This window comes from Pristis pectinata, chromosome 1 (assembly GCF_009764475.1).
Source record: "Pristis pectinata isolate sPriPec2 chromosome 1, sPriPec2.1.pri, whole genome shotgun sequence".
In the NCBI taxonomy this organism is placed as follows: domain Eukaryota; kingdom Metazoa; phylum Chordata; class Chondrichthyes; order Rhinopristiformes; family Pristidae; genus Pristis; species Pristis pectinata.
In genome coordinates, this window is record NC_067405.1 from 47,386,147 (window position 1) to 47,405,686 (window position 19,540).

At 38.5% G+C, this 19,540-nt stretch overlaps 1 protein-coding gene across 1 annotated transcript in view; it reads left to right on the plus strand.

The window, feature by feature from the left end:
* The window catches only part of mtx2 (metaxin 2), a 75,584-nt gene extending 58,828 nt beyond the window's left edge, over positions 1–16,756 (plus strand). Inside the window, exons 5-10 of the mRNA XM_052016517.1 lie at positions 305–381; positions 800–892; positions 1,096–1,134; positions 2,044–2,169; positions 15,532–15,608; positions 16,257–16,756. Coding sequence (XP_051872477.1) covers positions 305–381; positions 800–892; positions 1,096–1,134; positions 2,044–2,169; positions 15,532–15,608; positions 16,257–16,467 — 623 coding nt within the window. The 3' untranslated portion in view covers positions 16,468–16,756. The remainder of the gene's footprint in view (positions 1–304; positions 382–799; positions 893–1,095; positions 1,135–2,043; positions 2,170–15,531; positions 15,609–16,256) is intronic.
* The last annotated feature ends 2,784 nt before the right edge of the window (positions 16,757–19,540 follow it).

Here is a 19,540-nt window from a genome sequence, read left to right on the forward strand (position 1 = left end):
TTAAAATTGTTTATGAGTGAGCTTGACTGGATATAGTGCCAGATAAATTCAAATACATTACATAAAGTACATGTTAAAAATAACAAATAACGAAATGAATACCAGTTTTCCATACAACATTTTGAGAAACGGTCATATATATTCAAGTTAAGTCTGTTAGATTACTATAATTTTTGTTTTTTATTTTGGTTCTTACAGCATATTTTTGGTTTTTTTGAATGATTTTATTATCATTATTCATGAAAACTGTGCATTTTCCCTATAAAATTTATGTAATAATCCATGTGATCTTGTTTTGTATTAGGAAAAGCGCCCTTTATACATGTGGGTAATCATGTCGTATCAGAACTTGGCCCTATTGTGCAATTTGCAAAAGCCAAGGTAAGAAAAATTGCAGCTGTTAGTATACCTGTTAACTGTACTGCATGTATTGTTTCAGCAGTCTATAGAGTTATGGATAGAGAGAGATTTATTGTGATATTAAGTATTTTATACTTGTCCTTCAAAATTATGTGTATCCATGAAGCTATCCTATAATAAGTTTAAATTAATTGGAAACTTTCCATTTTAATTTGACATATTTATACTCTGCTTAATTTAATAATGATGTTTATATTCAGGGAATAGTTTTGTGAACAGAAGGTTTATGTGTCTTTTTATTGTATATAGTACAATCTACAGGTGTCGGAACTGCTTTGTTGTGTAAAGTTGGTAAGAGCATTTAAAAGATAATCAATTATGACTTGATTGTGAATTGACCTACTATAAGCACTTACATCTGCATACCATGTCTCTTTAGGGTCATTCACTCACTGATGGACTGGACGAAATTCAGAAGGCTGAGATGAAAGCTTACACAGAACTGGTGAATAATATGCTGTTGACAGCAGAGGTATGTCAGATCAAAGGATTATTATATTGCTTTGCTTTGCTTAAAATTGTAAAGCAATGACAAACAGCCCAGTTGGTCTTGCCTGTTTTTGTGATTAATGATTGCATCTAAAGCTGTCATGTTTTATATATATTTATATGTCAATTTGCAGTCATATGTGTGATTAATTTCAACTGACTTTGGCAATATGTTTTGTCCGGTAGCTTTACATACAGTGGTGCGATGACAGCACTTCGGCACAGGTGAGAGATTCCTCAGCATTTGTAATGGTTAAAGTGAAATAAGATGAGCCTTTAATTTGCAAATGCACCAACTTTGATGGGTTAGTTCATCCTGCAGTCATCATTACAAACTCTTACTTCCATTGTAAAAGCAGCCTCTGTGACAAATATAGGCGACCCCCATGTTATGGCCATTCAGGTTATGGATATTCGCTCTTGCAGAATTCACAAATCACAACCCAAAAATTTGAGATGCAGGATAAAATCTGTTCTTACAGAACTTGTGTGTGTGTGTGTGTGTGTGGGGTGGGGGGGGGGGGGGGGGGGGGGGGGGGAGTAGGGAATGCACAGATGACACGGCTTTACGTTATGGAAAATCACAATGTGGACCATTTTCCAGGAGTGCAACCCCCTGAGAATGCAGAGATTGCCTGTATTTTAATGTTGCATAATTTATTCAGTATTCTGAATATTATTGGATACATTTTGTAAAGATCAAGAGAATAAGGTTGTAGCATATCATTAATTTTCTATGACTGTGACTTTAGAAAATGAGCACGATCCCATCTCACAATATTTATAGTTAAGCCAGAAACGTGAACTTTATTTATGTGATCCATATCACATTTCCTAATGCAATATATGTTTTTATTAATATCAGTCATAGGTTTTAAGGCAGCTTTAAGGTTGGCAAGTAAGTAGGAATGTAAAATCATGCTGATAAAAATAACAACAATGTAAAGACTATGATATAATTTTGCAGAGAATCAGTAAGCCAAGATTGTTCAGGTTGATTAAGCGTGCTGCATTCATATATAAGATTTAAAAATCATTCCAATTGTTGATAATTCTACTGGAGCTTTATGATTCATGAATATTTAACACTTCAAAAAAAAGCTTGTAATGATCTGAACCTTTTGATCTTTTAAGATAACTCGTTCTAGATATGGCTCACCGTATCCTTGGCCTCTAAATCATATCTTGGCCTATCAGAAGCAATGGGAAGTAAGACGCAAGATGAAAGCAATTGGATGGGCTGGGAAAACTATTAAACAGGTTAGTCATGAAAATTTCTCCATTCTTACATTTATAACGTTTTCCGGCTCTATCACAATGGTAATAATACAGGTTTGTATTGCATTTCATTTTTAAATGTTAATTTGCGAATAAGAAAAATATATATTTGAAAATGTTCATTTTTAGTATTGCTGAAGTAAATTTACTCATTCATATTTTACAATCCCTTTCACTATCTCCATTTGTGTTTAATCATCTTAACACTTGTTGACCTAGTGTTCAGTTACCTTTCTGAATAGCTTTTCTTTGGCTTGGTGCTTATTTTTGAATGATTTATGTATAGTAAATATTCTGTATAAATGCAAGATATAGCTGCTTTCAATACAATTTCAAAACTTCTATTTTTAGCACCAGTGGTTATAAAAATGAAAATCTAAGTGTAAATGATGTTAGTTGTTTACAACCCAAAATTACACGAGAGACTACACGAGTAAACTCACTTCTATTTTCTCAAATACACAACACAATCAAAAATTCAGGAACATTTTATACTGGGCAATATAATGGTATAGTTAGTCATACCACCTAAGAACATGACATCATTTCCAATGTAAGTATATTTAAGCAAATTTGCCATTACAATTTTAAATTCCCTCATGTTTTTTGACTTTATAAAATGTACAGTTATAAACTGGTCCTGCACTTTGATTAAACACTATAGCCTGTGGCCCTGGCAGCTAATCTACTGTGAGACTGTTTATTGCCTTCCACACTTCTGACAATTTATTACTTAACTCTGTAATATGATCCACACAATATTAGTCATCACTTTATGGTTTCAACATGCCATCCTTTAACTTGTGATCTATAGACTTTGAAATTTACTTCAGCATTTATTTAGTTTGTTAATTGTTGCTTAATAATGCAGGACATGCAGTTGTTCCCTAGATCTTCCAGGTCTAATTGTAGCCAGTTCAATACCATTTATGAAGTGTGCCTGTCATCCTTTATTTAAAAATATGTAATACCATGTTCTTCACTATCTTGAATTTTATTTACCGGGGTTATGCCCAATTACATTATTTTCTTGTTCATTTCCTTATTATTCAGTTGCTCATCAACCTTAACTGTAACTGTCTGTCAATTTATTGTCATTTGTAAGTTAACTATTTTGAATTGTTTATGAATACAGTTTGAAGTTGTGGATTAGAAGCTGGGGTGAGCCAGGGGTATGGTGGCAGCAGCGATGGTCACAAATTGGAGGATGTCATGTTGAAAGATTATAGTGTATCACTTGGGTTGTACCCAAAATACTATGTTCAGTTTTGGTCACCAGGGTACAGAAAGAACATTAAAACCCTGAAATGAAAACCACGAGCATGGATTCTGTCTGTCAGAAAATTGAATGTTTGGAAAAATCTTGGAGACATTTGGGTTATTGTGCTTTCTTTCAAAATCATGCAGAGGCAATCTATTGAAATATGCAAAGTAATAAATAATGCATGGATAAATAAGTCTAAACCAGTTCAATGTAAACTGAAGGAAGAAGAGGGCAACACAACAACATACTTAAAACTGCTCTTAAGACTCAGTGTGGGTCTTTGATTAAAACAGCTGAATCAGAAGGCTGTGGATTCTGGTCCCATTACAGACTTGACTATGTAAACTGACACATCAATGCATTACTGAAAGAGTTTTGCACAGTCAGAGGAACCAGCTTTCAGGTGCAGCATTAAATTATGACCTCTTCTCCCGGTTAGTTGAACATAAAATGTACCATGGTATAGTTTGAATAAGGAATAGTGGCCTGGGCAAGATTTATCCCTCAGTAAACATCAGTGAAATTCATTGTATGTTATTTTATCTCATTGCTGTTTGTGGGATTTTTTTTCTCACAATTATCAGTTGCATTTCCTGCAGTGGCTCAATTGCTACAGTGGCTCTGCTTCAGTGGTGTTTTAGGGTATCTGATATTGTGAATTTTACTTGAGCAAAAGAATGTTCATCATATTAAAATCCTTCATGTACAGATTGGTACAGAAAGAACTTCTGGGGGAAAAGCCCTGCAATTAATTAAGAGAATAGCATTCTATGATTTAGTGTTGGAACTTCTCAAAAGCGGTTAGGCTGTGGTGCTTCTTCATTTGTATTTAGCTTGCAATTTTGTGACATGCAGAGGGATTTATTACAGAAAGTGGGCACACTATGGCGCAGCTAGTAGGACTGGCATCTCGCAGTGCCAGATACCCAGGTTCAATCCTGACATTGGGTCAAAGACAGAAGTCAAAGAAAGTTTATTGTCATGTAGGCACAGCTTCCCTCTGCAGCTTCTTGCGTTTCTGCACATTTGAATTGCCGTACCAGACTATGATGCAACAAGTCAGGATATTTTCACAGTACCTCTATAGAAGTTTGTTGGAGTGTTCGGTGACAAGCCGAACCTCCTAAGAAAGTAAAGACGCTGTCTATGTGGAGATTGCATGTACTCCCTGTGACCTCATGGGTTTCCTCTGAGTGCTCTGGTTATCTCCCATGTCCCAAAGATGTGCAGGTTGGTAGAATAAATATTTGATTTATTCATGCAAAGTGTCTCAGAGATCAAACATTTGACACCCTCTTTTTGATTATTATAAAGCTTTAATTGCTAGCATTGTGTTAAAGACAAAGTTTAGTACTAGTCTTTTATAGGCTTTACTGACATACCAGCTGTAAGACTGTTATCACATAATTCATAGGACATTCAGTTGGAAATTATTTTGTGGTTACGAAATAAGTTTCAACCATCAGCACAATACAGGAAAGGTAGAGATAGTGCTTTGACAGAACCATTGTCATTAGCCTTTCCAAATTATTATATATTTTCAGCAATTGGAATTCGTTGGTTTTCCAGCTAACAAAACATCTAGAATCTGAAGATTGGCATGCATCAAAACTTGTCGCGATGGGAACTAATTTGCAGAATGTGTTTAACTTTGCTGGACTGTTCTGAAGCTTTTTACACTTGCTTGATATTGATTAAAGTTGTGGTGCTAGAATTTGGGGGTACAAGACAAATGGATACAGAGTGATAGAATTCCAAGAATCATACTGACATCCAGAGGAAGAATATGCACTCTTAAATAATAAGGATTGGTAGCACAAAGCTGACTTCATTCCCTCGAGTTTCAAAGGTTGAGGAGTGATTTAGTTAAGGCCATAGTGCACAACAGGCAGAATATTTTCCTCTGGTTTGCCTCAGGAGAGTGAATGCAATCATTGGAGCGATGAAAAAGGTTTAAATGGAAATACACTGGCAGGTTTGTGAAGGGATGTTTTGTTAGCTTTCACTTTTTTTTAAGAAGTGCTCATTGTTGGGCACAGACTGCTCTTGGCTAGAAGATAAAATCAGTCGTGTTATACATAAGATTTATTTTTGTTCTGCACGTGGGATTTGCTGCAGGAAGCATCAAAGTAATTGGATACAGAATGGCTTTTTATATATCCAGTAGCAGTGCTAGTGATCAGAAAGCCATCCATTTTTAGTTTGTTGAGTTACATTGGTGTCTTGTTGTTAAGTTCTCCCAGTTATAAGCAATTAATTGGCTACTTAGCAAAACATCTGTGAAGTCCTTTTGCAAAAATGCTTTGAGACAATTAAAACATGCATGGAGTTCAGAATAAAAATTTAGATGAAACCACCATGACTTCAACCCATTCCACTGTTAAAGAAAATTGTTACTGTACACTAGTTATTTAGTCCTTTGTCACAACTCTGAGCCAGCACTAAGTAGCTAACATACAATAATTTACTTTGTGCTGTGATTTCAATTTAAAATGCAATGATGTTTTGCAATATGTAGCATTTGAATTTGTGATCTGAGTTATCAGAGAGCTATCAGAACTGTTGGGTTACTATATTTTCGCAGCATTTTGTGTTATTGGCCTGTGCCGTTATTGGATTGTTAACTATTAATTCCTGTGCGGTTCATATGCCTTCATGCCTCCTCACAGATTGTTACCCTCTGCCTGTTTGCTCTACTTCACCAATTTCTTTATATCCAATGTAAAAGATGTTTATTTGTGTGCCTCAATTTGTTCTGAACTAGGAAAGATACAAGTATTTGATATACGAGCATTTTAAGTTACAGCAAATACTTATCCCACTGTATTGTGCATAAATGTTGCTTTCTCATCATAGGCATGCATGTTATGTTTAGTCTCTTGTAAAAGAAATTTCCAAACCATGAAATCTGATTGTGAGTCCTACTGATGATTCTGGAACCCCATTAAATAGGTTGAAATGTGTTTATTCTATCATTTTCAAATTATGGCCTGGTGAAAGGCCTATAGCCAGAACTGTTTTGGAGTTGCTCATAGCTCCAGAATAATGGAAGGTAAAGAATGGCAGTCATCAGTGACTCTGGGTAATAATGAAAAGATGGAGCTTCAGCAACAAGCTAAAATGCAGTGCGACAGGGGTGAGGGGGCAGTGGAGCTGGCAATATTTTGGTACGGTTATTATAAGTTGCAGAATTTAAGGCATGCTTTGGAGTTGAGATACGGGTGAACCATAATAGTTGGAAATGTGGGCAAAGAAAAGGCAAATGGAGTTTAATCTGGACAGGTGTGAGGTATTGCATTTTGGGAGATCAAATGTAAGAAGAAAGTATACAGTAAATGGAAGGACCTTGGGAGTACTGATATACAGAGGGATCTTGAGGTGCAAGTCCATAGCTCCCTGAAAATGGTGGCATATGTAGGTAGGGTGGTAATCAAGGTGAATGGCATACTTGCCTTCATTGGTTTGGGTGTTGAGTATAAAAGTCAGAAAGTCACATCGCAGCTGTATAAAACTGTGGTTAGGCCATATTTGGAGTATTGTGTGCAGTTCTGGTTGCTGTATTACAGGAAGGATGTGGAGGTTTTGGAGAGGGTGCAGAAGAAGTTCAGCAGGGTGTTGCCCAAATTAGAGCACGTTAGCAATAAAGAGAGGTTGGACAAACTTGGATTGTTTTCTCTGGAGCTTCGGATGCTAAGGGGATGTTCAGAGGCATAGATGGGATAAGTAGTCAGAATCTTTTTCCTGGGGTCAAAGTGTCAATTTCTAGAAGGCATAGCTTTAGGGTGAGAGGGGGAAAGTTTAAAGGAGATTTGCGAGGCAAGTTTTTTTTTGTAGTGTCTGGTGGGTGCCTGGAATGTGCTGCCGTGGTGGAAGGAGATAGGATAGCGCCGCTTAAGAGGTATTTAGACAGAAACATGAACAGGCAGGGAATGGAGGGATATAGATTATGTGCAAGCAGCTGGGATTAGTTTAAATTGGGATTATGGTTGGCACAGACATTGTGGGCCAAAGGGTCTGTTCCTGTGCTGTACTGTTCCTTGTTATACATTCGATAATAGAGTTGAAGAGTGTAATAGGCCTGAGAGACCGAAGACCTTATCTTGTTCCTATTCTAGAAAGTTGGAAATATCTTTGAAATGAAGCATCTGAAACTCAGTTCAGGGTTGAATAAAGTGCTTTGGTTGTGAATAGTCTAGTGTCTAGTTCAGCTTGAAATAATGGTGACAAGAGTAGAATTCATGGCAAGGTTATGAAACTTATTACGGAAGCCAAAGGCAAATGCATCTCTTTCAAGAATGGATGCATGTCAAAAGTGCTGTCTAATGAGTGTGGTGGCTTGATTTGGAAAACCTGAACACAAATTCTGGCGTTTGTCCCCTTGCGTAAATGATTAAAAGATCAATATCTGATTGCAAATGGTTAAAATCAACACATCTCAAATGATTGTCCCTCTGATATTATTTGGATTTCCGTCCAGTTTTCTCTCAAAGCTTGTTTACTAGTGATAGTTAAAAGGTATTCAAAATAATAAAGTAATGGGAGATTACCAGGAAGATGGAGGAAAAGATTCATGTATGAGTTTAAAGCTCCCATGAAGAAGTGCAACATCCCCACTGACTTCTGGAAAACTCTGGTCCACAACCACTCAAAGTGGAGAGGGTATTTACAGGATTGTATTGAGAACCTTGAAGCCATGCATAAGAAGCATAGAGAAGTCCTGGGTAAGTAGTTTTAGGAACAGCTTCTTCTCCTCTACCATCAGATTTCTGAATGGTCCGTGAACACTGCCTCATCATTCCTTTTCCACTCACTTGCCCCATCAGCCACCTCCTGCTCAGTCTATGGAAGAATATGTGGTTCCAACACTGACCTAATTAGCCACCACATGCACCAAAAAAAAACACAAGACCACAATGAAGCAAGTCATCCTTAGTCCCAGGGATTGCCTAAGAAGAAGAATGTACCCATTCATGATAAATGGTTTGCTTTCCTCCTGGAATTTTTATTTCACAATGGGATGCATTTGCCCACTAACTCAACTTGTCTAAATTGCTGGGAAACTTTGTATCCTCCTCCCATTTTCCCACTCAGTTGTGTGTCATCAGCAAACTTGGAAATATTACATTCAGTTCCCTCATCCAAATTATTGAAATATATATGTTGAGAGTATCAGTGGACCAAGACCAGCCCTTTTAGTACTACACTAGTCACTGCCTGCCATCTCAATTAAGGCCCTTCAATTCTTACTGTGTTTTCTGTCAACTAACCAGTTTTCAATTCATATTGGAATCAGATTCAGGTGTATTATCACTGACTTGTATGTCATGAAATTTATTGTTTTGCAGCAGCAGTACAGTGCAAAGACATAAAATTACTATAAATTTCAAAATAAATAGTGCAAAAAAAAGGAATAACGAGGCAGTGTTCATGGGTTCATGGACCGTTCAGAAATTTGATGCTAGAGGGGAAGAAGCTGTTCCTAAAATGCTGAGTCTGTGCCTTCAGGCTCCTGTACCTTCTCCCCAATGGTAGTAATGAGGGCATGTCTCAGATGGTGATAGATGTCACCTTCTTGAGGCACCGCCTCTTGAAGATGTCCTTGATGGTGGGGAGAGTTGTGCCCGTGATGGACCTGGCTGAGTCTACGACCTTCTGCAGCCTCTTGCGATCCTGTGCATTAGAGCTTCCATACCAGGCTGTGATGCAACCAGTCAGAATGCTCTCCACCATACATCTATAGAAATTTGCATGAGTCTTTGGTGACATACCAAATCTCCTCAAACTCCTAACGAAGTAGAGTCGCTGGCATGCCTTCTTCATGATTGCATCAGTGTGTTGGGCCCAGGATAGATCCTTCAAGATGTTGACGCCCAGGAACTTGAAGCTGTTCACCCTTTCCATCGCTGGCCCCTCAATGAGGACTGGTGTGTGTTCTCCTGACGTCCCCTTCCTGAAGTCCACAATCAATTCCTTGGTCTCGCTGATGTTGAGCATGAGGTTGTTGTTGCGACACCACTCAACCAGCCGATCTGTCTCACTCCTTTATGCCTCCTCGTCGCCATCTGAGATTCTATCAACAACAGTAGAGTCACTGGCGATTTTATAGATGGCATTTGAACTGTGCTTGGCCATACAGTAATGAGTGTAGAGAGAGTAGAGCAGTGGGCTAAGCACGCATCCTTGAGGTGCGCCTGTGGTGATTGTCAGCAAGGAAGAGATGTTGTTACCGATCCGCACTGACAGTGGTCTCCCGTTAAGGAAGTAGAGGATCCAGTTGCAGAGGGAGGTACAGAGGCCCAGGTTTTGAAGCTTGTTGATTAATACTGAGGGGATGATGGTGTTGACTACCTAACTGTAATCGATAAATAGCAGCCTGACGTATGTTCTGCTGTTGTCTAGGTTCTCCAAAGCAGAGTAGAGGGCCAGTGAGATTGCGTCCATTGTAGACCTGTTGTGGTAGGTGAATTGCAGCGGGTCCAGGTCCTTGCTCAGGCAGGAGTTAATTCCAGCCATGACCAACCTCTCAAAGCACTTCATCATAGTAGATGTGAGAGCTACTGGGTGATGGTCATTGAGGCAGCTCACTCTGTTCTTCTTGGGCACTGGTATGATTACTGCCCTTTTGAAGCAGGTGGGAACCTCCAACTGCAGCAGTGAGAGGTTGAAGATGTCCTTTAACACCCCAGCCAGTTGGTCAGCACAGGTTTTCAGTACCCTGCCAGGTACACCATCGGGGCCTGACACCTTGCAAGGATTCACCCTCTTGAAGGATGTTCTGACATCGGCCTCCAAGACAGAGATTACAGGGTTGCCGGATGTTGTGGGGATTCACACAATTTATTGCTCCCAATGCCTTGTGCTTTAATTTTTCATGCAAACCTCATATGTGAAACTTTATCAACGGCCAACTGAAAATCCATATATCCCTCATCCGCTGGATCCCCCATTATCCATCGTAGCAGTTTCCTCCGCAAAAAAAACTCCAGTAGATTTATCAGCCATGATTTTGCTTTTATAAATCCATGTTGATTTTATCTCTGATATTTCGGAAATGTCCTGTTATCACATCCTTCATAATAAACTAGCATTTTCCCTACTACTGATGTTAGGCTAACAAGTCTGTAGATCTGTTTTCTTTTCCTCTTTTTTTTTGAAAAAAATGATTGGAGGCACATTTGCTTCCCTCCAATCTACAGGAACCATTCCATAATATACAGAATTTTGGACAATGTAAACCAAAGCATCAACTATTTCCATGGCTACCTCCTTTAGTAAACTGGGATGCGGAGTATTGGGCCCTGAAGAACTAAAGATGGTCTCAGATTAAAATAAATGATTTATTAAGTTTGCTTAAGGATTCAGAGCATTTTTGAAATCAGCAAAGCTTGACAAAACAATTGATAAATTTTACACTAAATTAACTAGATGTATAAAGAACAAAGTTAGCTCTATATGTGAGTAAAAGGGAAGGGAATTACATAAGCAGGCATTGAACCCTTAGAATTTGAGAAAGTGGAATTAACAACAGAGATTGAGGAACTGTAAAGATGTTGATTTTTTTGAAATGATTTGCATGGTAGAAGGTGCTACCCAAAACATCATATAACAAATTGGCAGAAAAGACTGAGGAACTTGGGTAGTATCCATGGAAGAAAAAACATTGGACAAAAGGATACATTGATTGTGATCTTTCAAAATTTCCTGGATCCTGCTCAGATCCAAGCAGACTGGTAAACAGCAAATGTGATAGATAGATATAGATAAATATTTATTTATTAGTCACATGTACATCGAAACACACAGTGAAATGCATCTTTTTGCATTACTGAGAATGTGCTGGGGGCAGCCCGCGAGTGTCACCATGCTTCCGGCGCCAACATAGCATGCCCACAGCTCCTAACCTGTACGTCTTTGGAATGTGGGAGGAAACTGGAGCCCCCGGAGGAAACCCACGCAGACATTGCTATTCAAGAAAACATGGCGCTATCGGCTAGTTAGCCTAATATCTCTCATTGGAAAAATGCTATAGTCTATTATTAAGGTAGTGATTACAAAGCATAATGTAATTTGGTAAAGTTGATGTGGTCTGATGAAATGGAAGTTGTGTTTTAACAGATTTATTGGAACTTTTTGAGGGTAGATAAAAGTAAGTCAGTGGTTGTGGTATGGTTAGATTTACAAAAGACAGCACAACAGGTGAGTGTGTAAACTAGGGCAAGATAAGGAGCCAGCCATTGGACTGTTAGAAGGAATTTCATCTTTAAAATGGTAGTGAATGTTTCAAAATCTCTGTTCTGTATCTCACGGTTCCAGCATATTTTTTTTCCTCTCTTGCCCTCATTAATCTTCCTCCTTTTTACATTCCTCCTGACAGATCAGCTATGATTAACAAGCCATTCATTTTCTCCTTTTAGATGGCACTGAAAGCCATTATGTCATATGGGCAACTCTGGTCTCTGCCCTATTATAGACATTCCCATGATTCTCTTCACTCCACCTCCCTGCAACTTAAAAGGTGTTTCTTTCCTTACTTTTCCAATTCAGATGAAAGGTTATTGACCTGAAATGTTAATTCTGTTGCTGTCTCTACACAGATGCTGCCTGCCCTGTTGAATATCCTTGGTACTTCCTGTTTTCATTGTGAATCTTTGGAATCTTCTAACTCAGAGCTGTGGATGCTGAGGAATAGTTATATTCAAGACAGAGAGAAAATGTGGATTGCAGGGGAACTGAGGGTTATGTGGAATGCCAGTAAAGTGGAGTTGAGGCCAAGACCAGATCAACCTTGACGTTGCATGGTGGGGCAGGCTCGAGGGACCATTTGGCCTCCCACTGTTCCCGTTTCTTATGTTCATATGGTTCTATGTTCTGCTTCAGATGGCTGTGTTGTGTTAAATCCTTTATGGAAGGTGTTGGTATTCGCTGTGATCCTTGCCACATGTTTCAGCTCCGCTGAGATAATCCCCAACCATCATCAAGAGATGGAAGACCGCAGGTTGAGGAACCTGGTTCAACTTCCACTGAGGCTTTGTTTCTTGTTGTCAGATCCCACATTGCACTGGCATTGAAAGGGTAATTAATGAAGGAATGCCACATTGAAAAAGATAGCTGAATTAGTTAGAAGTAAGTAACATACTGGGCCTGCCTTCACCCTAAATTTAATGCAAGAGTAAAGGGCTTTTTTTCATTGCAGCAGCTTGCACTCGTGCAGGAAAAAAATTGTCTAATTGCAGAACAATGTGAAATAAGTTGCATCTTGTCATGTTGCTGGGGAACTTAAAAGCAATGAGGGGACAAGCAGAGAGCTCTGTTTCTCAGGAGTGAAATGACAGGCATTGAGACTTTGGGCATCCAATACTACAAGTCTGTGTCTGCTGGGTTTGTTTGAGTGAAAGATGATCTGAAGACAGCAGTTGATGTTGGATTTTACCCACATCAGAATGTCTGTGCAGGCTGCATTCATGCAGCTGATGTAGCTGGCACTGAACATTTAGCAGGGTAAGGTTCCAAGAATGTGGTTGTCTTTTAAGGGAATTCGCTTTCCAGCAAAAATTTGGGCAAATGCCTTAAAGGGGATGGGTGTTTAGAATCAGTGTACTGTCTGAGAAGATTCTACCTGAAGTACTGATATTGCATTTCCCTGCATCAAAAGAGTCAAAATCACTGCAGAGCTTCAAAGTTAAGTTCACACTGCTGTTGTGAGTGCTTGTTCCACCTGCAAGAATGTAAGAAGTAGGAGCAGGAGGAGGCTATCTGGCCCATCGAGCCTGCTCCGCCATTCAATAAGATGATGGCTGATCTGGCTGTGGATTCAGATCCACCTACCTTTTCACCATCACCCTTAATTCTTGTACTATGCAAAAACCTATCTAACTGTGTCTTAAATATATCTAATGAGGTAGCCTCTACTGCTTCCCTGGGCAGAGAATTCCACAGATTCACTGCTCTCTGGGAAAAGCAGTTTCTCCTCAACTCTGTCCTAAATCTATTCCCCCAAATCCCCTAGTTCTAGTCTTACCTACCAATGAAAACAACCTTCCTGCCTCTATCTTATGTATCCCTTTTATAATTTTATATGTTTCTATAAGATCCCCTCTGTATAGATTCCCCTGTTGTATAGGATGTACATTTGGTTTAAGGGCTCAGACATGTATTAGAATATTTTATTGTTGTAAATATGAAAGGAGTATTTTTAATTCTTTGTATGGGCTGTGTTAGGAAAGGAAAGGCAGTAAGTTCTAGAGACAGCATTCAAAGGTGGCAGTTCAATATGAAAAAGGTCATCTGTTATACTGGAATTCTTTTGACTCTCTACTTAGTTCAGTAAGTAGCGGTAGTCATTGTTAGTCATACTTTGCCATATATTCTGAATCAGTTTACCTGATTGCATCGTCTCCATATCACCTCAGTCTTTTACTGTGGAACTGAAGCCTTACGAGTCTGCTCATCATTATCTTGCAGTTTGGCCTCTTGTTGGATAAATGAATTTAACAGCATCTAGAAAATAAATTTTAAAAATTTGGCCCAACTGTAGAACAGCATCCATGCAAGTAGTTCAAGCTATTGAAATGGATTGAATGAAATTGTTGCTTTACCATTTCCATTATGTATTTCCAATGGCATACGGCTGGTAACGTGCATTTTATCTGCAATCAGCCATAATGGTGGGGAGGGGCCGGGGACTTACGATAGCTTGACATCCCACCACCATTTGCGCATTCTCTGGAGAATTTCAAATAATGTAGGCTATTGCATAATGAAAGCATCACAGGAATGCTTGGGATAAATGGAATTAATGTGCAAAATAAAAATTCTGAATGTGAACCTGCCATTTATGCATTATTGTCCTTTCCACTTGATCTTCTATTTGAATTGCAAAACAGTGATACAAATGGAAAGACCTTTAGCACTAGAAATCCAGTCAGTTTTATGTTTCCAAAGTGATAAAGGGAATGTGTGGCTTGTTTGAAGAATGTTTCCCTACAGTTGCTTGGTTGTAACTTGTTGCAAAGGAGCTGGCAAAAGTACCAAAGAGTGATCTCTTCTGACAAACAGAAGTCCAAGTGATGCAATCTGTAAACAACACTCTTGTGGTATTCATAACATCCAGAATCCTCCCTGAATATGAACTGGAAAATAATATCCCTCATGAAATGGTTCTTGTCTGATTTACACAGAACTGTGGGAACAAGGAGATTCCCATTCTTGCAGCATTGTTAGCCACAAACTATACAGCAACAGTAATTATCAAGGCACTAGAAATGAGTGGCTAAATAATTGAAAGGCGTCTATGTACAGGTCCTTTCCAGGTTACAGCTGGGTTACGTTCCTGTGAACTGTTCATAAACAGAACAATTTGCAAGTTGGAAATGCAGCTGTGAATGGACTTCCCACATGGCAGAAGATGCCAGCAGCCCTCCAGCAGCCAGCAAATCCATCCTGCTGGTCTGCCAAATGTAAGGGCTGTACATAAGTCAGGTGTTCTTAAGGGGGGAGGACCACTATGATCAAAAATGTTAATGTAAGGAAAACCTAGGCATTAAATGCACGAAGGAGGAAAAATAAAATACATTCAAACTGCTCGAGAGCATAGTGGGTGTCCTTTTTCCTTGTCTTTTCCCTGTTTTCAATAGGTAAGTGCAATCATCTTTGCCTGAAGTTTCATTACAGTCTTGTTCAGCCCAGAAAACTATGCATCAGAAAATTGGATGAGCCAGATATTCTGTGCTGAGGCTTCCTACCAACCCATCAGAAACTGGAGTTTAATTTGGGTACTAACCAAATATTACTCTGTTGCATTTTGTAGCTTCTTTGAGCTTTAACTTTTAAGAGTTTATCCCTTTGTGTACCTGGGTGCACAATTCTGTGAGAGGTACATTAAGGTTCTGTAGCATTAAATACTTTGGGTTGAGAATAGGTAATATTACCACTTATTAAAAAGGTAAGCTGAATATTGTCAGTTTTGTTTTTGATGTATTTGACCTTAGAGCGAGCTGATATAAGATATGTATTTCGTGACAGCATTTGGTTGCATATTACCAATGTAATTTTTGACTTTTCTCCCTACGGATAACTATTAGGTACATGAAGATGTAGATCGATGCTGCCAGGCTCTCTCTCAAAGACTGGGATCCCAGCCCTATTTCTTTACCCGACAGTAAGTTACATTGTTAGGATAACACACAGTACAATAGTGGAGAATAGAGATGGTGTTTGGACCAATGCTGTATTCACTTGATTTTCATGTCTTCTCTATTTCCATTTGTTTAACCATAAGTACAAAGGAATGCCACACAGCATCAGTGTCTTTGGCAGATGAAATGCCCAGAAGCAATGTATTTTGCTATTTGAAGTGCAACATGCTATTTTGAGGATGGTTTTGTTATGTACAATAGCTGCAGCAGGGGAGGCAGATTTTTCTTTGCGGAGATGGACAACTGTCAGTGGTCATAAGGCATCGTCCCACATCCAGTTTAAAGTGTACTTTTTTGGTATATTTAACTTGTGCTCATTTGGGAAAAATGTAATTAATCTGTTAATGACAAGATTTTTTTTATAAGGACAAGTACCTGTATAATAAATTACTGTAATAAAAAATTAAGATGGTCTGCGTCTGTGAAACCTTTAGAGATTGGCTTAATTTAGTTAAGAAATGCCAGCAGTTTTTCGGGGAACAGAAGTCCTATGCCAATCTCCCTTGCAATGACCTTCCCTTAATCTGTTCCTTGTTACAGTATATTGCTACAGGTCTCGGTGTTGCCTTCAAAAATAATGGTTAGCTAACCTTTTAATGTTTGTGCTGCAGGCCAACAGAACTGGATGCACTGGTGTTTGGTCATTTGTTCACAATCCTTACAACTCAGTTGACCGATGATACACTTGGTGAAAAGGTGAAAAATTATGAAAACCTCATAAAGTTTTGTAGAAGAATAGAGCAGAACTACTTTGAAGAGCATGATCGAGAGAGTGCATTGAGTTCAGCATCCAGGTGCTCAAGAGGCTCTTCCACAAAGTAATTTTTTAAAAAAAAAGCAAAATAAGTAAATTATTGGAAACAATAATTAATATTGCATTGTTGCAAACAATAAAACTGAAGAGTATTTAACAAGCTGATGCCATATACAGTGTGGTACAATTGCAGTCTGTTCTTTTGTAACATTTTAAGTGAAACACTATACAGGTCTGATGATCTAATTGTTAGTATGATGACCCAGTCCTTTGTTTTCTCTTGAATATAAATGTAACAAGCAACTTGATGGAGCTGTACTGACTTAAAATATATTAAAAAAAATGCAGAAAATCTAATGGTCCTCTGATCGTAGTGATTTTAAGTATGAAGCAAATCCCTGTGACTTCTGAGAAAGACACGAAAAGAAACTTAATTTGCATTGCAAAGCGGATTAACATGTTAGCAGTTACAGCCCTAAATTTCCAATCGGTTCTCTTTAGGATTTAACAACTATACCAAAGGAGGATTGTTGTACTTACAAGCTGATTAGTCCCTTTTATTCTACATTCAAAGGGTGGCTCTCTCCAGCAATGAGCCAGAGAGTCAGCTCATGGAAGCCATTTGCTTGTCCAAATCCAGTCAGCAATCCTAAATCCTGTTCATTTGATGGCTCCATTTGATTATGGCAGGCCTTGTACTAGATCTGGTTGGTCTGAATAAAATCTAGGTAAACCAATTATGTTTTTACAAAAGCTGCTCATTAAAACTTTTTAATGCAATTTTAACAGATTGTGGTATCCCTTAATTTACAAATGCATTTTAGCTCAATCATGACCTCAGACACAAAATGTACAATACTGTGTAGCTGGATTGCAAATAATATTGAAGATATGACTATGAAGTGAATAGCTGAGACTTGCATAATTAACACATTTTTACCGAAGCCTTCTTGGCTTTAGTATTAAAGAAATGAATGTATGGCTCAGTGATTAGTGTGGTAGAAGTGGGTTCTGATTTGTGGAACACTGCGGAAAGTAAGATGTGTACTATTGGGACAGTTTACACCTGAACCACATTTGTTGTATGTTCTAGCAAGCCACATATCCAGAAGATGGAGAGGATTATAAACAAAGTTGTGTGGGCAAGAAATCCAATTGGGAAAATGGAGAATGGGTTAGAAAAATAGGTAATAACGTGGGAAATGAGAAACAGACTGTGACAGGAAGGGATAGAGAGTACAAATTAAAGAGTAAATCAGTCAAGGCTAGAAGTTACGAAAATAAGAAAAGGACAAAACTAAAGTCTTTGTATCTAAATGCACAGAGCATTCAAAACTAAACAGGTAGAACATGTAAATTAGAGATAAGTAGACAATTTGGCCCCTCAGGCCTACTCCACCATTTGATAAAATCACACTTAATCTGATTGTGATCTTAACTCCATATTCTTGTCTACCTGCATTAACCTGTCACCTTATCAATCTTATCTTTCATTCAGAACTATTCTGATGCAGGGTTTCAACTTGAAATATCGACAGTTTCTTTCCTCCCACAGATGCTTCTCAACCCACTGAGTTCCTCCAGCAGATTGTTTGTTATTCAAAGACTCTGGTTCCACTGCCATTTGAGGAAGAGAGTTCCAAAGATTTGTGACCCTCTGAGAGAAAAAAATTGTCTTAAGTAGTCACCCATTTATCTTTAATCAGTGACTCCCCTCGTTCTAGATTCTGCCACAAGAGGAATCATCCCTTTCATATCCAACCTATGGAGACTTCATGGGATCTCGTATGGTTTAATCAAGTTGCCTCCCTCCCTGAACTCCAGTGGATAAAAGACTAACTAGGATGGTAAATAGAAATAAATATAATCTGATAGCCATTGCAAAGATATGGCTGCAAGATGACATAGATTGGGACCAGAATACTGAAGGGTACATGATGTTAAAGAAGGTCAGTAAGCTAGGAAATTGTAAAGGAGAGACTCTAAATTAAGTTCAGGAAATCTGGATGCAAAGATGGTTGGGTAGAAGTGAGAACCAAAAGCCCAGAAGTCACTTGTGGGAGTGATATACGGGCTCCCTAACAGTAACCACACAGTGGGATGGTTATATATAGGATGTATATAAAAAATGGAAGCATGTCAGAAAGGTACAATGATTTTATTTTACAAGTAGACTGGAAAGATCAGATGGGCAAGGGTAGCCTAGATGAGAGCTCATAGATTTTTTGGGATTGTTTCTTACAGCAACATGTTCTGGAACCAACCAGAGCAGGCCACACTGGTCCAGTGAATGTGCAGTGAGATGGGATTGATTAATAACCCCATAGTTAGGGTACCTTAGGGAGCAGCCGTCGTAATATAAATGATCTTTGCATTCTATTTGAGGGAGAGAAGAATCTGTGCAAGGCTAGTATTTAAACTTAAATAAGATCAATTATGAGTTTACAAAAGCAGAGCTAGCTGAAGAGAACTGGCAAATTAAGTAAAGGGATTGAGCAATTGAGGTGCAATGGCTGATATTTAAGGGGAATTTTTGGAATACACAGAATAAATGCATGCCAATGAGGTAAAAAACATCCAGTGGGAGAACTTGCTATCCTTGATTAATAAAAAAAAAGAAATTTCAGTCATCAAAATTTTGAGAGGGAGTGCTTAATTTTGCAAGGACAGATGACTGGTCATAAGCTTGTACAGAATATGAACAACAGCAATAAATGATTAAAGGATTAATAGGGATGGAAAAATTCATGCATGAGACGGTAAAAATGCAAGATGGAGTTTCTATAAATATTTCAAAAAGTGAGCATTGATCCTACAGGAAACAAATCTGGGAATTAAATCTGGAAAATACACTGGTAGCAGGGGAATTAAATGGGTATATTTATATCATTCTTTGCTATGGACCATTAAGTAACATCCCAGAAATAGCTTCAGTCAGGAATTGGAAGGGGTGGAGGAACTCTGGAAAATTACAATCATCAGAGGTACTGTACTGAGTGAACTATGGAACTTTGGGCTGACAACTCCCCAGTGAATACTTTGATTTGCAGAAGGCATTTGATAAGATGCTGCATCAAAGGTTATTGTGGTAATAAAAGCTCATGGTGTAGAAGGTAATATGGATAGAACATTGGCTTGCTG